The sequence below is a fragment of the Myotis myotis genome, unplaced genomic scaffold (genome assembly GCF_014108235.1).
Source record: "Myotis myotis isolate mMyoMyo1 unplaced genomic scaffold, mMyoMyo1.p scaffold_m19_p_61, whole genome shotgun sequence".
NCBI classification, from domain to species: domain Eukaryota; kingdom Metazoa; phylum Chordata; class Mammalia; order Chiroptera; family Vespertilionidae; genus Myotis; species Myotis myotis.
Window position 1 is genome coordinate 478164 of NW_023416370.1, and position 15661 is coordinate 493824.

The following is a 15661-nucleotide window of genomic DNA, read 5'->3' on the forward strand; positions in this document are numbered from 1 at the left end:
GCTGTGGCTCCTGTGGGGGCTGCAAGGGAGGCTGTGGCTCCAGCTGCTGTGTGCCTGTCTGCTGCTGCAAACCCTGCTGCTGCCAGTCCAGCTGCTGTGCCCCCGTTTGCTGCCAGTCCAGCTGCTGCAAACCCTGCTGCTGCCAGTCCAGCTGCTGCAAACCCTGCTGCTGTCAGTCCAGCTGCTGCAAACCCTGCTGCTGCCAGTCCAGCTGCTGCAAACCCTGCTGCTGTCAGTCCAGCTGCTGCAAACCCTGCTGCTGCCAGTCCAGCTGCTGTGCCCCCGTTTGCTGCCAGTGCAAGATCTGAGGCTCTGAACCCAGACCTTCGGTCTCAGTGTTTGGGGATCCCCTGAATCAGGTCCTCCCTGCAGCACCGCAACCTCATCCTCCTGTCATTCATGCTCGGCTCCCCCTCTGTGCTCAGCGCTCCCGGCCATCTCTGTCCTCCTCCCACAAGAGCAGTGTGTCCTGGTCACTGGAGGTGCATGGAGGCAGGTGCCAGCTGACAGCCGAGACTGGCCCTCTGGCTGGTGTATGGGTCGTTCTCTGCCCCTCCCGGGCGGCTGAGATGCATGGACGACCCTGCACAGCCAGGGCGTGTGTCTGAGTGATGGCCCAGGGGTGCTGTCACCTGGCTCCTCAGCCACCAGGGCCCTGGCTCATCCTGGCCACGCCCTCCTTCCCCGCGACCAGCCTCCCCTATGAGGCTTTCCTTCCCCCTTTGCTTCCACTTTTTCTGTAAAAAAATAACTGAATTTCCCTTTAATAAAACTTCTGTGTCCCTGTAGCCAACTGTATACTTGGTGCAATTCTTTCCTGGGGGTGACACATCACTAACCTCTTCGTAGATGTGACTCTGGTCCGTCCCCTCTGCCCGGGATCCATGCAGCTTGCCTGGCGCGTCCCCAGGAACCACCCACTGGCCAGATTGGCATGGCTTTGTGGTTGAGCATCAACCTGTGAACCAGGAGGGCACAGTTCAATTCCTGGTCAGGGTACATGCCCAGATTTTGGGCTTGATCCCCAGTAGGGAGTATGTAGGAGGCAGCTGAACAATGTTTCTCTGTCATTGATGTGTCTTTTTTAAATTGATTTCAGAGAGGAAGGGAGAGGGAGAGAGAGAGAAAAACATCAATGATAAGGAGAGCCCACACCGCAGGGCTCCCATCCATATTTTTATCTCTCTCTCCCTCTCCCTTCCTCTCTGAAGAACCACCCACTGGCTTCTGTCTCCCCAGCAGCTGCCAAAGGTCATTGCCCTTCCAGGATGAGAGTACTCCACCAGAGTAGTGGGCACTGGGTGGCACTACCAGGCAGACAGACGGGTACTGGGTACCCACAACCACCGAGTGGGGACTTGGTGGGAGCGCCAGTGGATCAGGGTCAGGTCCTCCCTCCCACCTCCCTCCTCCCAAGTCCCAGGACAGAAAGGCTGGTCCTGGAAGGGCCCAAGGACACAAACACCAGGATCCCCTCCCACTGAGCCTCCATCCACCTTCCATTCAAACACAAACTTAGAGTTTAGAATTGAAAGTGAAGGGTCACCTCACAGCTCCCTGGACCAGTGTTCCCACTGGGAAATTGAGACCCATGGGCACATCTGGGGAACCACAGGCAGTGAGACTGTCCTGGGACCGGGCCACCTAAGCAGGGCTCTGGAAATGGTACCGTTTCTGGGGAGGAGGGGCCCAACATTACTGAGGAGGTTCTGCAGCCAAACGGACCTTGAATAAGAGAGAAAAATGTGCCGAAGCCAGAAACACGCTGTGAGCACTGTGGGAACAGGGTGGAGGGACAGATGCAAGTCTGAGGAACGGGTTCCTGAGACGAAGGAGGGGGAGGGGAGAATGATCTAGAAATACAATGTCAGCTATTTTCCACGACATTCAGGAGAGGGAGTGAGTGCTGCAGGGCCCCGTCCCACCCGGGAGCGTGGTGGTGTTTATCTGATGGTCTTGAAAGGAAGTATTATTTCAGACCCTGGAAAGGGGGGTGCGGGAGAGTGACATAGTGGAGCGTGGGTTTCTGTATCATCACAATCACACGTAACGGCAGGCCGAGCAGCTAGGAACCAAAACTCACGGCTGACTTTGATGCCAAGACCCGGTGAGCCCCAAAGCATGGATTTCCCTCAGGGCACGGCCTCTGAAGGAGAGACGGACGCTGACCCGCCTGCAGACAGGGCAGCCCCAGACGGCCATCAGGGAGTTACTGGGAAAGCACTTGAAACGGGGGGGTAGGGGAGCAGGGGGTGTCCTCCCTCGGGAGTTGGGGGGGCGAGTGCCCTGGGGAAGTCCTCCCGGCAGAGTTGGCACCACTGTGAGACACGCCCTAAAACAGACCTCAATGCAGCCCACTCTCCCCAATCAGCAGACAAGCCCCTGGAGCGAGTCCTGGCCCCCCATTTCTCCTCGGGTTCCCAGCCTTTCCATTGGCTGCGGAGGCTCTGGGGCATCTCCACCTCAGGCCTCGGGGCTCACAAACCCGCTCCTCCCAAAAGCCACCTCCTCCTTTTAAAGATGATTTTAGAGAGAGAGGAAGGGAGAGGGAGAGAGAGAGACATCAGTGATGAGAGAGAACCGTGGGCCAGCTGCCTCCTGCACGCCCCACACTGGGATGGAGCCTGCAACCCAGGCACGTGCCCTGACCGGGAATCGAGCCGGTGACCTCCTGGTTCACCACTGGGCCACACCAGCCGGGCTGTTGCTACTTTAAATAATGCCTGATTTTCCACTTGATTTTCTAATTATTTATGCAAAGAGAAAGGCTCTGCTTTTAGTTTGTTGGTCTAGAAACCTCGAAAACATTGATTTTACTGTTACTGCTCGTTCTTTGAGGTTTTCCAGGCAAATTATCATATTCTCTGCAAGAACGGACCTTTCAGCTGGTCCTGGTGGCCAGGAGCGCCGCCCCAGGTGGTGCCGAGGTCTCTCCTCCGGGTGGTGTTGGCGCTGGGCCCTGGCAGCACCAGCTTCACCCACCCTCCTCTCCAGGAGCGCTGCCCACAGAACATGCCTTCTGACCTCCCAGCCCCACCAGGTCCCATGGCCCTAAGGGCCCAGGGCCGGCAAGTGGCCCGTTGTCCTCCACATCCCCTCCCTTCCCTCGTTTCTGCAGAACCCGGACCCTGGCTCTTGGCGCCGCCTCACCTGAGCCCAGAGCCATGCACATCATGGGGGTTGGGGGCGGCTCCTCTGAACCTCCTGGCCACTGGCAGCCTCCTGCTGGGGAGGGTGTGCAGCTCTGCCCCACAGCACCCAGGCCTCTCCCCGCTCTTCGGCCTGCTGCCCACTCAGCCCCAGAATGAGCGGTTCTGGTTCCGGTTCCGGTTCCGAGGTCAGGAGGCAGCTGCGAGCAGCATGGGGAGGCACCTGCGGCCAAACTCGGAGCAGGTGGGTGGTGAGCACGTGGGTGGTGAACAAATGGGTGGTGAGCAGGTGGGTGGTGAGCAGGCGGGTGGTGAGCAGGTGGGTGGTGAGCAGGCGGGTGGTGAGCAGGTGGGTGGTGAGCACGTGGGTGGTGAACAAATGGGTGGTGAGCAGGTGGGTGGTGAGCAGGGGGGTGGTGAGCAGGCGGGTGGTGAGCAGGCGGGTGGTAAGCAGGGGGGTGGTGAGCACGCGGGTGGTGAGCAGGGGGGTGGTGAGCAGGCGGGTGGTGAGCAGGCGGGTGGTGAGCAGGGGGGTGGTGAGCAGGGGGGTGGTGAGCAGGCGGGTGGTGAGCAGGCGGGTGGTGAGCAGGGGGGTGGTGAGCAGGCGGGTGGTGAGCAGGCGGGTGGTGAGCAGGCGGGTGGTGAGCAGGCGGGTGGTGAGCAGGCGGGTGGTGAGCAGGTGGGTGGTGAGCAGGTGGGTGGTGAGCACGCGGGTGGTGAGCACGCGGGTGGTGAGCAGGTGGGTGGTGAGCACACGACTGTGTAAATAAACAATGAGCTGGAGGGAAGGAAGGGCCGAGGGGCAGCCCAGACGCTGGCAAACACCCACGCATGACGCGAAGGGGTGAGCGGCCTCCGTCCCAGTTCCTGGCACTCCTGGGGCGGGGCAGGAAAAGGTGTCATTATATTTAGACAGTCTTGTCTAAAACAGGCATGAAATGAAAAATAAATAAATAAATTTTTCAGAATAAAATGCATAGGGTTGTCACTGAAACGGAATGTAGTGTATAACTTCTAAATCAGTCAAAGCAAAAAATGTGTGGCTCAGTGGTTGAGCATCAACCTATGACTCAGGAGGTCACAGTTTGATTCCCGGTCAGGGCACATGCCCCGGTTGGGGGCTTGATCCCCAGTGTGGGGCGTGCAGGAGACAACCGATCCATGATTCTCTCTCATCATTGATGCTTCTATCTCTCCCTCTCTCCCTCTCCCTTCCTCTCTGAAATCAATACAAATATATTATATATTTTAAAACCATATGACAGTGCTTGCTGATGTGGCTCTGTTGGTTGACGCAGCATCCATGAACCAAAAGGCTGTGGGTTCAATTTCTGATCAGGGCACATGCCCAGGTTTCGGGTTCAATCCCCCATTGGGTATGGGAGGCAACCGGTTGATCTCTCTATCTCTCTCTCTCTTCCTCTCTCTAAAAAGCATCCTCGGGTGAGGACTTAAAATAAAAGAGACAATAGTTAGAACTGACTGATCATGAAGATACTAGGTGCCCAGACTTGGGCTACCTAACCAAACCTTACTTTAAAGTAATGTCTAGCCCTAAATGCTGGAGCCAGACAAAGGAAGATTGGAGATGAATGAGCATTCACATTAAGAGAGTAGAAAAACAACAACAGAGAAAAATGATAGAGAAGGAGGAAGTAAACAAATGTTGAAACAAACCGTAAAGGGCGTCAATACCATCCCGAGCTGGTCTTTGAAAAGGCTGAGAAGATCGAAGATCGACACCAGTGAGCAAAGTTGGTCAGAGGCCTGGAAGGGAAGGAGGAGGGAGGGCGGAGCGGGCCCAGACGCCCCCCAGCGGCAGGAGCTCAAACAGGGGCTGCGGGAAGGCAGCTGCAAGCCGTGGAAACCCGGATGAGCTGCATCTCACCGGCGGAAGAAACGGGAAAGGACGAGGGACGGGTCTGCTCTACGCATCCCGTGGGCAAACCTTCGCCCTCCCCACACTCCCTGCTGCATCACTGCACAGACAGGTTCTGCCCAGCGGCCAGGGAATGAGGAATCCCCCGTCGGACAAACCTTGCCACACGCAGGAAGCGCGGGGCCACAGCCAGCTCACAGGCGCCACCAGAGGGTGGCGGTGGGGAGAAGTGCAAGCACTGCCATCTCGTTCTTCACCTAAAAACGCGTTATTCACCTAAACTGTGTGCCAGCCACTGGGGACGACGCCCAGGGAGGCAAGGCCACTTGCATGTTTAAATTCATTCTGAAAGTCACCATAGTAACCACAGGAGAAACCTCTCCGGCCGTTTCAGTGGCTGCAGAACGCATTCAGTGAAGGTCTACGCCCACTGAAGACAAAGGGAAAATTATTGCCAAATTAGGAATAAAGGGACCTCCCTTAATCTGACGAAATTTTCTGCCAAAAGTTTACAAAAGGCATTTCCCCTAACGGTATAGGTTAGAAGCATTACCTTTAACATCGGGAATGAGCAAGACTATATGACAGCGTCCTGACAGCACAGTAAGGCATAAAGAGAAATAAAAGTTATAAAGATGGGGAAAAAGGAATAACGAATAATTCACAAAAACACATGAGTGTCCACAGGAAACCGAGGAGCATCTACAGATACTTTATTAGAATTAAGCCCTAGCTGGTTTGGCTCAGTGAATAGAGCATTGGACTGCAGACTTGAAGGTCCTGGGTTCGATTCCAGTCGGGGGCACATGCCTGGGTTGTGGTCTTGATCCCCAGTAGGGGGCATGCAGGAGGCAGCCAATCAATGATACTTTCTCATCATTGATGTTTCTATCTCTCTCTCCCTCTCCCTTCCTCTCTGAAATCAATAAAAACTGTAAAAAAAAAAAAAAAAAAGAGCCGAAACCGGTTTGGCTCAGTGGATAGAGCGTCGGCCTGCGGACTGAAAGGTCCCGGGTTCGATTCTGGTCAAGGGCATGTACCTGGATTGCGGGCACATCCCCAGTGGGAGATGTGCAGGAGGCAGCTGATCGATGTTTCTCTCTCATCGATGTTTCTAACTTTCTATCTCTCTCCCTTCCTCTCTGTGAAAAATCAATAAAATATATTTAAAAAAAAAAAAAAGAATTGAAAATAGGACCCAAGGTTGCTGAGAACAAGATCAATATACAAAAATGAATCAACAGCAGATAGAAGATGTAACTCTAGAGACACAGCTGATTCTCACAGTCACTTGGCCTGGAGGTCAAATCCCCCCTAGTATTAGCTACAACAATCAAGGCTTAACTACAAGACTGCGCACAAAGACCACTAGGGGGTGCATCAAGAAAGCATAACAAAATGCGGAGACAAAGAAACAGGACAAAATTGTCAATGGAAGATATAGAGTTCAGAACCACACTTTTAAGGTCTCTCAAGAACTGTCTAGAAGCCGCCGATAAACTTAATGAGATCCTCGAGAAATCTAATGAGACCCTCGATGTTGTGGTAAAGAACCAACTAGAAATTAAGCATACACTGACTGAAATAAAGAATACTATACAGACTCCCAATAGCAGACCAGAGGAGCGCAAGAATCAAGTCAAAGATTTGAAATGCGAAGAAGCAAAAAACACCCAACCGGAAAAGCAAAATGAAAAAGAATCCGAAAATACGAAGATAGTGTAAGGAGCCTCTGGGACAGCTTCAAGCGTACCAACATCAGAATTATAGGGGTGCCAGAAGATGAGAGAGAGCAAGATATTGAAAACCTATTTGAAGAAATAATGACAGAAAACTTCCCCTACCTGGTGAAAGAAATAGACTTACAGATCCAGGAAGCGCAGAGAACCCCAAACAAAAGGAATCCAAAGAGGACCACACCAAGACACATCATCATTAAAATGCCAAGAGCAAAAGACAAAGAGAGAATCTTAAAAGCAGCAAGAGAAAGAAACTCAGTTACCTACAAGGGAATACCCATAAGACTGTCAGCTGATTTCTCAACAGAAACTTTGCAGGCCAGAAGGGAGTGGCAAGAAATATTCAAAGTGATGAATACCAAGAACCTACAACCAAGATTACTTTATCCAGCAAAGCTATCATTCAGAATTGAAGGTCAGATAAAGAGCTTCACAGATAAGGAAAAGCTAAAGGAGTTCATCACCACCAAACCAGGATTATATGAAATGCTGAAAGGTATCCTTTAAGAAGAGGAAGAAGAAGAAAAAGGTAAAGATACAAATTATGAACAACAAACATGCATCTATCAACAAGTGAATCTAAGAATCACGTGAATAAATAATCTGATGAACAGAATGAACTGGTGATTATAATAGAATCAGGGACATAGAAAGGGAATGGACTGACTATTCTTGGGGGGAAAAGGGGTGTGGGAGATGCGGGAAGAGACTGGACAAAAATCGTGCACCTATGGATGAGGACAGTGGGTGGGGATTGAGGGCGGAGGGTGGGGCGGGAACTGGGAGGAGGGGAGTTATGGGGGGAAAAAGAGGAACAAATGTAATAATCTGAACGATAAAGATTTAATTAAAAAGAAAAAAAAAGAAAATGTAACTCTATAAGGTACCATTTATAAGAACAACCCCTCCCCACGAAGGTACACAACAATGACGAACAAATAACAAACGCAAGATCTTTGTAGAGGAAAAAACATTTAAGTTTTACCTTCTAAAGACCTTCTACATAAATTGACAAACATATGGCAGTCATGGATAAGAATGTTCAAACATTAAAATGGTCATTCTCTCACAAATTAATTATTGATTCACTGCAAGTACAATAAATACCCTGACAAGGTTACTTCATGAAACTCCAGGACCTGGTTCTGTGGAGAGAGAGAGGAAGGCTGGCCCATGCAGGGTCATCTTGGCTCCGCTGGTCAGGGAGCGGATGTCCCAACACGGTCCTGGAGAGACGCCGGGGACAGACGGAAGGAAGGCCGGGAACTGGGCAGGACCTCACTCTGCCGACCACCGGGAGACAGCGACACCAGGCAGGTCAATTACTCACTTAGTAAATGGAAGCCCTACGTCAGGTAATACACAAAATTAAATTCCGAATAGACTTTTTAACTCCAAACTTTCAAACTGAAAAAAATAATACATAGAGGATTATATCTGTTTAATAATTTTAGGGGAGGAAAGGATTTTCCAGATTAAAAAAACAAAACAAAAATATGAACTCTTAAGAAAAAGATGAATACATCTTATTACATTCAAATTTTAAAACCCGGTATACCAGAAATCACCAAAAAGGGGGAAAGTTCTTTTTTTAAAAAAGCCACAGACAGGGAAAAGATAGTTGTGATGCATGTTACTGATTAGAATCCAGAAAACTCAAAGAACTTCAGAAATCCATAGGATAAGAAGCAGCCCGATTTTGTTCAGTGGGCAAAGGAACAGAGAGGAAATTAACTGAAGATTCCAATGGCAAAGAAGCAGAAAAGGCGTGAAGTGTCACAAGTAACCGGGAAGGATCGTGGTACTAAGTTCACAGTGACAAGCGCAGGCTGGGATGCCGGCTGGGACGATGGCTTTAGAGGGCAAGTTGGCAATGCCCGCTCAGGGCTCAGGGTGCAGCGCAAGACCAGCTGGGAGCTCCAGTTCCGGGCCCCAGGGGGTTCGAGGGTTGATAGTGCAGGATGAAATAGCAACAAACTGGAAACAAAATATCCACCAGCAGGTAAGCAGACACTCAAGGTTGTACCTCAGCCACCCCGGGGGCCCCTGCACAAATCTCTAATGTGGCCCTGACTGGTGTGGCTCAGTGGATAGAGCGTCGACCTGCGGACTGAAGGGTCCCAGGTTCGATTCCGGTCAAGGGCATGTACCTTGGTTGCGGGCACATCCCCAGTAATGGGTGTGCAAGAGGCAGCTGATCGATGTTTCTCTCTCATCCATGTTTCTAACTCTCTATCCCTCTCCCTTCCTCTCTCTAAAAAAATCAATAAAATATTTTTTAAAAAAATCTCTAATGTGATCATTTCAAAAGCAATTTGCAGGAGAAATATAGTATCTTACCAAGTCCATAAAGTATAAAGTATGCAAAATGCTGTGTTGGCAGAACATAAATATTTATTAAGAATGTAAAGACCTCATGGGAGTGCTAAACTCCAAACTCAGGAGTTTGCCATTGGGGGGAGGGTGGGGACATCTGGACAGATGCGTGAAGGAGCTTATCTAGCTTTATGATTCTTTTCATAGCTTATTACATGTTTATTTGATACTAGAGGCCCGGTGCACAAAAATTTGTGCACTCGGATGGAAGGGGGGGGTCCCTCAGCCCGGCCTGTGCCCTCTCGCAGTCTGGGACCCCTCGGGAGATAACGCCCTGCTGGCTTAGGCCTGCTCCCGGGTGGCAGAGGGCAGGCCCAATCCCTAGGTGCAACCCCTGGACGGGCTCAGGGTAGGGCCGATTGGGGGGTTGGGGCACCGCCCCCTGTCACACACAGAGCAGGGCCCGTGGGGGGGGGGGGGCGGGTTGGGGCGCCGCACCCTGTCACACACAGAGCAGGGCCGATCAGCGGGTTGGGGCGCCGCACCCTGTCACACACACAGCCGCAGGGTGATCAGAGGTTGGGGAGCTCCCATGTATCAGGCACAGAGCAGGGCTGATCAGAAGGTTGGGGCACCTTCCCCTATCACAAACAGAGCAGGGCGGATAGGGAGGTTGTGGCCCCGCCCCCTGTCACAGAGCTGCAGGGCGATCAGGGGGTTTGGGCGCTGCCCCCTGTCACACTGATCCCGGTGCCAGGAGGCCTCTTGGCTCTGCTGATCCCGGTGCTGGGAGGCATATTACCCTTTTACTATATAGGATAGGGGCCTGGTGCATGGGTGGGGCTGGCTGGTTTGCCCTGAAGGGTGTCCTGGATCAGGGTGGGGGTCCCCACTGGGGTGCCTGGCCAGCCTGGGTGAGGGGTGAGGGCTGTTTTCAGCTGGTCACACACCATTCAGGGTGGGGGTCCCCACTGGGGTGCCTGGCCAGCCTGGGTGAGGGGCTGAGGGCTGTTTTCAGTCTGGCGGGTGACGGAAGCTCCCAACCGCTCCTTTTTTTCTTTTTTCTTTTTTAATTCTGGGCCAGGTTTAGCTCTGAGGCTCCAGCTCTTAGGCCTCCGCTGCTGAAAGTAGGTATCTGGTTTGTTTCGGTTCGAAACAATGTATAACTCCAGCTCTGACTCCAGCTCTGAGATCCCGGCTCGCTGAAAGCTGGTTTCTGGGGTTTTTTTAAGATTCTATATTTGTTAAAATGTTTCAAACTGCAGGCTCAGAGGCCTGCAAGGCAGGCGGGGAACGTTGGTTTCCTCCGTCACTGAAGCAAGCAAGCCTCATGTTAGTTTCAAGCTGCCTGGCTTCCGGCCGCCATCTTGGCTGACAGTTAATTTGCATATCGCCCTGATTAGCCAATGGGAAGGGTAGTGGTCATACGCCAATTACCATGTTTCTCTTTTATTAGATAGGACTAGAGGCCCAGCGGGCGATTGAAATCGCCGGAGGAGGCGCCCAGCCTCCCACCGGCGCCCGCTGGCCGCTGCATTGTGTCCGCTGGGGTAGGGTAGGCGCTCCTGGGTGCTGTGTCTCCATTCCAGCCTGCCCCTAGCCCCAGCCTCCCCGTGGCCACTGGGGTGGGGGCGGCACACAGTCCCCTCCCACCCATCTGCTCGCGCAGCCGCTCCTGAGCAGGCATAACGCCCGGCTATTAGCGTATTCCCTGTTTATATAGAGAGATATTATTTATACCCTTTGCACAGCTAAAATACATCGTTTTTTAAAAATCAAATCAGCCCAGCCAGTGTGGCTCAGCAGTTGAGCGTCAGTCCACCCAGGAACCAAGAAATCACCAGTTCAATTCCTGGTCAGGGCACATGCCCAGGTTGTGGGCTCGATACTCTGTCAGGGGTGTGCAGGAGGCAGCTGATGGATGTTTCTCTCTCATCAATGTTTCTCTCTATCCCTCTCCCTTCCTCTCTCTCTCTAAAAAAATCAATTAAAAAATATTTAAAAAATCAAATCGGCCCAGCTGGTGTGCTCAGTGGTTAAGCATCGAACTATGAACCAGGAGGTCATGGTTTGATTCCCAGTGGAGCACGTGCCCTGGTTTTGGGCTCCATCCCCAGTGTGGGGCGTGTAGGAAGCAGCAAATCAATTATTCACTCACATCTTGATGTTTCTATTCCTCTCTCCCTCTCCCTTCCTTCCTCTCTGAAATATATATATATACACACACACACTCCAGGCAATGGAAATGAGCTGGACCTTAGGGTGAGGGGGCTCCCTCAAGTCTGAACGTGGACTGAGCAAAGGAATTGGGTCACGATGTGCGATTGACAGCAGGTAATGGCACATGGATCTAAAATCTAGGAAAACAAGTGAAAGAGGTCCTAAATATGGCACAAACAGGAACCAGGAAACAACCATGTGCCCAGAATCCCATCTGACCCCTGACCCTGGCAGGTATATAAAGGCCCCCGGCCCAGGAGGCTCCACACCTGACCACATCCTCTCCACCTGCTCCTCTGACCTGCTCCACCCTCAACCACCAGAACCATGAGCTGCTGTTGCTGTTCCAGGGGCTGTGGCTCCAGCTGTGGGGGCTGTGGCTCCAGCTGCTGTGTGCCCGTGTGCTGCTGTAAGCCCGTGTGCTGCTGTGTGCCAGCCTGTTCCTGCTCCAGCTGTGGTAAAGGGGGCTGTGGCTCCTGTGGGGGCTGCAAGGGGGGCTGTGGCTCCTGTGGGGGTTGCAAGGGGGGCTGTGGCTCCTGTGGGGGCTGCAAGGGGGGCTGTGGCTCCTGTGGGGGCTGCAAGGGGGGCTGTGGCTCCTGTGGGGGCTGCAAGGGGGGCTGTGGCTCCTGTGGAGGCTGCAAGGGGGGCTGTGGCTCCTGTGGGGGCTGCAAGGGAGGCTGTGGCTCCAGCTGCTGTGTGCCTGTCTGCTGCTGCAAACCCTGCTGCTGCCAGTCCAGCTGCTGCAAACCCTGCTGCTGCCAGTCCAGCTGCTGCAAACCCTGCTGCTGCCAGTCCAGCTGCTGTGCCCCCATTTGCTGCCAGTCCAGCTGCTGCAAACCCTGCTGCTGCCAGTCCAGCTGCTGCAAACCCTGCTGCTGTGCCCCTGTCTGCTGCCAGTGCAAGATCTGATTTTTGGGTTTTGCTGGGACTCTTCCCAAAGCTGGTGCCGTCTGGGTCAGGAGTCATGGGTTCCAGCCTACCCCGCTCCTGCCTCTCCCAGCACCCCCTGAAGGACTGTCTCTCTCCACCACAGCCCTATTTCCCGTCCTCCTCCCTTACCACCTGTGAGCAGTCCTCTTTGACCTCCTGCAAGAAATGCCATGGGCACCTGTGTCCAAGAATGACTTGCAGAGCTCTGTCTCCCACCTGCAGCAAAGGCCTGTCCCCAAGCCCTGCCCACCTGACACCTTCTCCAGTGGGGACATCTGAGCGGGGACAGCACAGGTCCCTCAGTCCTGCTCCTGCAAAGGCCACTGGGTGGTGTCTGTCTTCCTTTTAGCATCTAATAAAGCCCGTGCCCCAGACCCCATTGATGTGTCGGTGTGTTTATCTGTTTATATTCCTCTGTGGGGAGACCGCAGGCTTTGCAGTAGCACCTGTGGCCACGCTCAATTCAGGGATCCCCTTCCAGGGTGCCCTCTGCCAGCTCTGACCTGCCCTTCGTCTCCCAGACTCCCTGTGTGTTTACTACGCCGACTGGCGAACAGCCTGAGTGATCCCTCTCCTCCCAGACCTCAGTGTCCACACCTGTAAAGTGGCCAGGAAGTGGTCTCCGAGTGGTAACAGCCCCAGAGACGTGACTGGTGATGGCTGGGTAGGTGAGTCTGCACACGCCCCCTCTGGGCTCAGGGCTCAGGGCTCAGCAGGGGCAGGTGTGGACCCATTATCTTTGCTGAAGCAGCCAGACCAAAAGGCAGTCGCCTCTGTGTGCTCTCATGTGGCTCCGGCACCATGCTGGGCCCTCACAGCCGGCTCACGGCAGCCCTGGCCGCTGTGGCTCTGTTGTTTGACCATCGTCCAGTGCACCGAAAGGCCATCAGTTTGACTCCCAGTCGGGGCACATGCCCAGGTTGTGGGTTTGATCCCCAGTTGGAGTGCATACAAGAAGCAACTAATTGATATTTCTCTCTTACCTCAATGTTTCTCTCTCTCCCTCTCCCTTCCTCTCTCTAAAATCAATTTAAAATTTTTAAAATAATCAAAGCACAAAGAGTAAGTGCCACATGAGCCAGACTCCATTGTTCATGTTGGACCATTGACGGTTTTCAGCCCTCCCCCCTCCCCACCCCGCACACGCACACAGGGTGAGCCAATGAGAAGGCCCATTGCCGCTGGTGGGGAAATAGAACCCCTTACACCCCAGCCTGCGCAGACACCCTAAGCCCAGACTGCTCCCCTGACAGAAGCATGGTCCCTCTCTTCACTCAGGCCACTGTGCCTGCCTGCCCCCTCAGGGCCTCCCCGTGTGACTAGTGCACCTTGTCCTGCCCTCCCGGATACCATGTGGTATCCTCAGCCGTGATATCTCAACCATGTGGGGCAGCAGGCTGGTCCCGCCCTGGGACAACCACAGAGCAGGGACCCTCATCTACAGCCTCACCGTGGACAGCTCTGGAGCCAGGACAGGAGCTACGCAGCCTGTTCTGCGCCCACAGTCCTGACCTCTGAGAGGCCTGGTGATCTCTCCTGATGGAAACCAGGAGAGCGAGTTCCTGCTTCTGAGGGACACGATGCTTCTGGGAGGGCAGCCATCCACTGCAGCAGTTAGCAAAGGCCACTCAGTGACAAAACCCACAGGTTAAAAGGCATCAGCAAATTGTAGGTGGTGTTTCAAAGTGTAAGAATAATCCTATATGACGGTAGAGATCTGGGGAGGCCATGGAGACCACAGAAAAGTCTGGAGAGCAATGCCATTCTGAGATGCCCTGAGCATCGTTTCTGCGCTCTCGTCCTTTGGGGAATTAGTCACATCTGGGTGTGGGCTGACCCGCAGGCTTCACCCAGAAAGAGGGGCTCTCCCCGGAGAGAGAGAAACCTATGCTGGCACTCGCCAGTGCTGGCATAGGGGACAGGGACACTGTGATCTCTGGAGCCTGAGCGAGGCCACGTGGCTGACCTGAGGCTACCACAGCCACTGGACTCTAGTCACCTTGTGGTGCTGAGCCCACAATGTCCTCCCAGATAACAGTCTCTGCCACAGACACAGGCAGATCTTCCCCTTAAGACATTTTCTGAATTTTGAAGCTGCCTGAACAGAAAACTAATTCCTGGTCAGGGCACACGCCCAGGTTGCAGGCTCGAACCCCAGTGTGGGGCGTGCAGGAGGCAGCCAGTCATGACTCCCTGTCATCATTGATGTTTCTATCTCTCTCTTCCTTTCCCTTCCTCTCTGAAATCAATAAAAGTATATTTAAAAAAAAATAAATGAAGATACACTAACTGAAATTAAGAATAATCTACAGATAATCAACAGTAGAGGATGCCCAGACTCAAATCAGGGATTTGGAATATGAGTAAGCAAAAAACACCCAATCAGAAGAGCAAAAAGAAAAAGTAATCCAAAAATATGAAGATAGTGTAAGGAGCCTCTGGGACAGCTTCAAGCGTACCAACATCAGAATTATAGGGGTGCCAGAAGAAGAGAGAGAGCAAGATACTGAAAACCTAGTTGAAGAAATAATGATGGAAAACTTCCCCTACCTGGTGAAAGAAATAGACTTACAGATCCAGGAAGCTCAGAGAGTCCCAAACAAGAGTAATCCAAAGAGGCCCAAGCCAAGACACATCATAATTAAAATGCCAAGAGCAAAAGACAAAGAGAGAATCTTAAAAGCAGCAAGAGAAAAACAGTCAGTTGCCTACAAGGGAGTAGCCATACGACTGTCAGCTGATTTCTCACAGAAACCTTGCAGGCCATAAGGAAGTGGCAAGAAATATTCAAAGTGATGAATAGCAAGAACCTACAACCAAGATTACTCTACCCAGCAAAGCTATCATTTAGAATTGAGGGTCAGATAAAGAGCTTCACAGACAAGAATAAGCTAAAGGAGTTCATCACCACCAAACCAGTGTTACATGTAATGTTGAAGGGCGTTTTTGAAAAAAAAGAAGAAGAAGGGGAAATAAATACATAACGATGAACAATTGAATGTAAAAATAAAAATAAATGAGCAAGAAATTTAATGAACAAAATAAACTGGTGAATACAATAGAACCAGAGGCATGGAAACATGGAACAGACTGACGAACCTCAGAGGGAAGGGGTGGGGGGTGGCAGAAGAGATTAACCAAAGAACTTATGTGCACATGGGCATCACCTACGGACACAGACAACAGAGTGGTGAAGGCCTGGGGTGGGATGGACCTGCGTGGAAAGGGGCAACGAAGGGAAAAGGGGGGGCAGCTGTGATAGTCTCAACAATAAAGATTTTAAAATAAATAAATAAATTGAATTAAATTACATGTTAAAAAAAGAAAAATGCCGACATGGTGAGGCCTAGAGCAGTGGTCGGCAAACTGCGGCCCCTTGAGTGTGGCTCTTCCACAAAATACCATGTGTGGCTGTGCACGTACAGTGC

At 52.3% G+C, this 15661-nt stretch overlaps 1 protein-coding gene across 1 annotated transcript in view; it reads left to right on the forward strand.

Moving 5' to 3' along the window:
- Window positions 1-11716, forward strand: part of LOC118659601 (keratin-associated protein 5-5-like) — a gene marked incomplete at its 5' end in the record, with an annotated part of 31579 nt that extends 19863 nt beyond the window's left edge. Inside the window, 4 exons of the mRNA XM_036315817.1 lie at window positions 87-209; window positions 3256-3393; window positions 10540-10638; window positions 11627-11716. Of these exons, the coding sequence (XP_036171710.1) occupies window positions 87-209; window positions 3256-3393; window positions 10540-10638; window positions 11627-11716 (450 nt within the window). The remainder of the gene's footprint in view (window positions 1-86; window positions 210-3255; window positions 3394-10539; window positions 10639-11626) is intronic.
- Window positions 11717-15661: the final 3945 nt, after the last annotated feature.